We start from the raw sequence: 5,786 nt of genomic DNA, 5'->3' as shown, positions 1-5,786 counted from the left end.
ATGGTAGGCCCTACAAACTCAGGAGACCACAATTAGCCACATAGGATGATCTGAATATAAAAATTCCTAACTAAAGCAGCTCATAGTGGGTAGCCACATCCTAGGCCTATAGCTTTCTTGAGATAGGTCCATCTTTACTGCAAGTAAGCTTGTCTGTTGTCTTTCTGCTTCTAAGATAACATACCCTTGGAATGTCAAAGTAATCCCTTCCCCACACCAGAGAACACCGCCACAGAACCTCTCATTGTTACCTTGTCCCCCTACATAATATCTCTATGTGTTGTTAATATTAACTATCCTGTACCTACCAATGTAAAAGAAATATGTGTCGCTTCATTTCACTTTGTATCTAATCCCAGAGATTGCCCTGCTTTGCTTTCTCCCACTCCCTTAACCTACTTACCACTAATGGATTTCATGAACTTTTTAGGTCTCCCATTTGATTCTAATGTATAAAATAAGCTGCAAAACTGCTATTCACCGGACCATTTTCTTAATTCATTGAGAATTTGCTTGCAGGCAATTGTCAGTTTTGCTCAAACTCTTTAAAATGATCTAAACAATAGTTACAAAATACTGGATGGCAACATTTCTATTGTGTTGCTTGTGTGAAAACTAAGGATGTAAAAATCTTTGCTTTTTGAATGACATAATTCTTCCTAATTGCTTAGAAACTTTATACTCTTTGAAATGATTTAACACAGATTTTAATCGTTTCACTATTATGCATAGCTCGAGTAAAATATAAGTTGACTTAATTCTTAGGGCTTCCTGAAATATTTTGCACAAGCCTTTTAAAACATTTTCAACACAGCTTTGTCAATGCCACATTTTGCTATGGTTTTTAATAACGTACTTTAATATAGCAAAATATTATTTCAATATTTAATCAATGTAAAACGCTGTTATAGATGTTATACACACATATTTATTTTTTCTAAAGCGCCCTAAAGGTTTGAAAACCAGCGCGGTTTTTCTCCTTATAGCACTCACTACGTAAACGCTCGTGGCACACGCGGCTGCAGTATTGATCTCAGTCCCACTGCACATGCCTTTTAAATATTTTCACTTTGTCTTTTGCCCTACACTATGGTAATTGACTCAACTCTGTCTTCCGACCCGCCCTATAAACTTCTTCTTTAACGTTTTGTTTTGAATTGCGGAGTTTAGGAAGCTGCCCACGCAGAAGCCAAGAACCATACCCCTTCCCCAGGTAGCTGTAGAACCCGCTGCCGTGGGCGGAGTTCACAGTTACGAGATAAAGTTGCAAAGGCAGGCTGGCCAGCGCGTTCCCGGAAGTGACGCAGGCGTCGCCGTGCGTGCAGACGGCTGCGTCGGCTGCAGGAGAAGATGGCGGTCTCCACAGGTCGGTTCCCGGCCGGGCTGTGGGCTTTCCCCCTCTGACTTGACTCTGACCCTCTGCCAGCTGCCGGCAGCCAGGGGTTGACCGTGTGGGTGAAGCCGGAGTGCACCTTCTCAAACGCCGGACTCCTTGCGGAACAAAGCCCGTGGCCGCGGATGGTCTGGGTGTGACCGGCACGAGGGCCTTGGGCGGCCGTCGGGGGCGGCGAGTCGTGCTCGCGCGTCGGCCGCGCGCTCGCGGGCTGGGGGCGGGGTGACGCCGGCGCTGACGCAGGGTCGGGCGGGTGCCTGTCCGAGTGTTGAGCGGAAGGCTGTGTGGGCGGGAAGAGCGAGTCCCATGGTGGGCGGTGTCGACCATGGACATTCGGGACTTGGGGGTCAGGTTCCGAAGTTTCCTGGGTCGAGTTGGTGGGGGCGGTCCGCGTCTGGACTCTTCTTGATTTGGGTGGAGGAGGATAGGGCTTAAGAGAAGAGGACCGTTGCTTTTAGTAATAAAAAGAATATAGAGGTGACCATCCTTACCTGATTGAATTCGTGTTATCTTTTTTTCGTTTAAGTGAAAAACTGCAGTGCGAACAATAAACGTCAGAACAAGATGAAAGCTAATTGAACAAAAAGTGGTTACTTAGATAAGCTGTTCAACTTTTCTGTTTTACTGAATACAATGGTTTCCTGTGAGCACAGGCTTTGAAATAAAGTTTTAACGCTGAGGTTTTAGAAATTTGACCATTTAAAAAATGTTAACAATGTTAAGTTTTACCCGTTAAAAATGTTAATGCGTATGATCTTTTGAAACCGGGTTATAGAACAGTATGACAATATTTCATGCCATTGCATAATAAAACGAAATTTCAAATCTATATGTGCTAAAATGGAATACGTCTGTGTATATTGATTGGTACTTGTAATATTTCAGAATATAGTCTACATTTTAATGAAAACGTGTGCCTTTTAAATCTCATTTATTATTTACATGTGTCAAGGTCTAACGATTTTAGCGTGGGGAACTATTTCAGTATATTTGCGGTCAGCCAACAAAGCAAAGATTATTTAAAAAGTGACGTTTAAGTGTTACAACTTTACTTGCTATTTGAAATTGAGTGTGCTTATGAATGGGGCCATTTCTTTTTAAGAGTTGTTCTTTGTACCTACAGGTTATTGAAAATTTAGTGGTATGATGGTGCATTTTAATTTGATAGTTTTCATTTTGTGGATCGCTTTGTTTAAACATGATTTTTCTAACATAGAGTGAAAATATTTTGAAAAGACCAAATATTAGATGATATTAATGGTAGATACTTTTGTTAACCATGTTTAGTTATTTTAGAAAGTGAAATATAAATTGTAAAGAAGTTGCCAATAGATTATTAACATATCTCCCACCCCTGGCAACCACTAATCTTTCTGTCTCTATAGTTTCTAGATTTTCACATGAATGGGATTGTATACATTATGTGGTCTTTTTAGCGTGGGGAACTATTATTTAGCGTGTCTCGCTTCTTTCACTTAGTATAATGTTTTTAGGGTTTATCCATGTTGTGGCATGTATCAGTACTTCATCCCTTTTTATGGCTCTGAATATCTTATTTATATATATCACATTTTATTTCTCCATTTACCTGTTGATTTGGTTGTTTCTACCTTTTGGTTATTATGAATAATGCTATAAACATTTGCGTACAAGTTTTTAGATGGACATGTTTTCATTTTTCCGGGTATGTACCTAGGAGTGGAATTGCTGGGTTATATGGTAACAATGTTTAATTGTTTGTACTGGACTGTTTTCCAAGGGGAAGCTGTTTTGTATTCCTGTGATTATTCCACATCCTCAGAAACACTTATTGCTTGAATTTTCTAGCTATCCTAGTGGGTGCGACACGGTATTTTGTTGTGGTTTTGGTTTGCATTTTCCCGGTGACTGATGATTTTGAGCATCTTTTCATGTGCTTATTGGTCATCTGTATGTCTTATTTGGAAAAATGTCTATTCAGATTCTTTGTTCATTTCTTAATGGGGGGTTTCTATTTATTTTTGAGTGATAAGAATTCTTCATGTATGCTAGATGCATGTCCTTTATCAGATAAATGGTTTGCAAGTATTTTCTCCCATTCTATAGGCTTTTTCATTTTCTTAGTGGTGTCCTTTGAAATGTAAAAGTTTTAAATTTTGATAAAGTCCAGTTTTCTGCTTTATTAGGATGCAAAGTCTGGCTTTTGGTATGTACTTTATCATCTGGCTGGCTTTTTGTTTTAAAAACATGTCAACATAATGTAAGTTCTAATTGATTTGGTTAGGATTATTTTACATGATTACCATTATGACAGAGGGGTAGGAGTCTAAGCACCTTGCCAGATGTGAGGTTTAATCTTACATTAAGAAAAGTTATATAGCCAGATATCAGGTATACTTCAAGTAAATTATTCTTTGTAAGTACTGTAATTATAGATTCAGTCTAGTGACTGGAATGTTATCAAAAAGTACAAACAATGCATAGCTTGTACTGTAAGTTATTCATTCTGGTGTCATCTGTTACCCAAACCAGTTTTGGTTTACTCAACCATATTGATGTAAGTAGTTATTTCCTGAGTGGAAATATATCAATTATTGAAAAGTCTTTAATTTTCTGAAGTGTTTACCTTACAAGCAGTGATTTGGAAGAATATTTACTTGTTTTGTTTAATGTGGTATTCTGACTTTGGAAGCTAACTGCAGCTTCCTAGACTCAGAGATCAGTTATATTCATTTAAGTGTTCTCTGTCAGAAGACCTCACATCTTCTAGAGCAGCGGTCCCCAATCTGTGGCCTGTTAGGAACCAGGCTGCACAGCAGGAGGTGAACAGTGGTAAGCAGGTAAAGCTTCATCTGTATTTGCAGCCACTCCCCAGCGCTAGCATCACTGCCTCAGCTCCACCTCGGATCATCAGGCATTACATTCTCATAGGAGCACCCGTCCCTGCTGCCAAAAGGTTGGAGACCGCTGTTAGAGTGTATGCCATTCCTCATTTTACTTAGAAAGTCATACTAGAGAGGAACCAGAGTATATTGTGGATTACCTAACTTTCCTCCACTCCCTAGTTTATTCTAAGGGAATTATCTCTTCTTACTTCTGAAATAAACATTTTTAGCTTTTCTTCTGGAGAATGTTAAGTAACTTCTATATTCTCCCTTGATCAGTGAGATATCTTTAGTGTATCCAGCAAAATCTTCTGCAAAGCAAAATCTTTGCAACAACTTATTGCATTGTATTTGAATGTGTCTGCTTATATGGTTGTCTTTATTCCACTGGAGTGTAAGACCTTGGGGAAAGCATTTTTTTTTTTGGTGTTCAGAATAAGCAAAACTGGCTACAGGACTGACTGGTCTGCCAATATTGAAAGACTGAAAGTAACATTTGCCATAAATTTACCAAGTGCTTATTGAGTGACTCTTGTGTCGTATTCATTTTCTTATAATATTGTTTCTATATATTTAATGAGGAAAATAACGAGTAAAATCTGGCTTTCCCCCTTTGTATAATGTTTTACTCATAAATTTTGTTTTTAATTTTCTGAAGTTAAGCAATACTAAAAGAATACTTTATGTTCAAATATGCTCATTAAATAAACACTAAGCTGTTTATTTCCACATCTCGCTGAGTGAATATATAGCACATAGATTTCTGAATGAGTTATTCATATAGTTGTAGAATTTTAAGGGACAGAGTGGTTTCGATTGTAACCTAAAGAGTACCAGTAACATGATTCATATTCTCCTGTACATGATGGATCCCCCATACCACAGGATTGAGGTACTTTGCAAATCCTCTAATCTCAAGAATATTCCACCTATGTTTGAAGGTGTAATACAGATGCTTTAGATGTACAATGTTTGTTTTGAATTTTTTCACATATATTTTTACCTACCATATTTCATCAATTCTGACACAATTTATATCTGAAATGGGTATAGTTTAATTGATAGTGTTTTTTAATTTTTTAAAATACTGGTCGTATAGTTGATGCCATCTTAGATTTGATGAAAGACAATATTTAGAAATCTGTTAAAAAGAACTCAGTGAGATGAATATATACTAGATTATAAAATACTGGGTTTCTACAGACACGTTAACGTGTTCTCATTTAATAATCGAATATTAAGCAATTGTTATAAATTTAAGCAAATGTATTCTGGTGAAATAATTTTTATTCTCATGAAATTTTTTCAAATATTTTAGAGAAAAAAGTTAAAATTGCTATACCTGCTAAACCTTCATTTAAGCAGAAAGATTAATTTTATTTTCTGTGAATTATATAAATATAATTTTTAATAATTAATATTTGTGTACTTTCACACTATCTGAAGTAATTCGATTTTAAAGTTTTTAAAATGTAAATCATATGCCTTGATATGAGTAATTGTGTAGTCTTGACATTTTTAACATCATT

The 5,786-nt window shown here is 37.0% G+C and overlaps 1 protein-coding gene across 2 annotated transcripts in view; it reads left to right on the top strand.

The window, feature by feature from the left end:
* The first annotated feature begins 1,246 nt into the window (after positions 1-1,246).
* Positions 1,247-5,786, top strand: part of UBE2V2 (ubiquitin conjugating enzyme E2 V2) — a 31,931-nt gene continuing 27,391 nt past the window's right edge. For both annotated transcript variants that reach the window (XM_006905151.3, XM_006905150.3), the window contains exon 1: positions 1,247-1,366. In XM_006905151.3, coding sequence (XP_006905213.1) covers positions 1,351-1,366 — 16 coding nt within the window. In that variant the 5' untranslated portion in view covers positions 1,247-1,350. The remainder of the gene's footprint in view (positions 1,367-5,786) is intronic.

This window comes from Pteropus alecto, unplaced genomic scaffold (assembly GCF_000325575.1).
Source record: "Pteropus alecto unplaced genomic scaffold, ASM32557v1 scaffold201, whole genome shotgun sequence".
NCBI classification, from domain to species: domain Eukaryota; kingdom Metazoa; phylum Chordata; class Mammalia; order Chiroptera; family Pteropodidae; genus Pteropus; species Pteropus alecto.
This window is presented reverse-complemented; position numbering and strand designations above follow the sequence as displayed.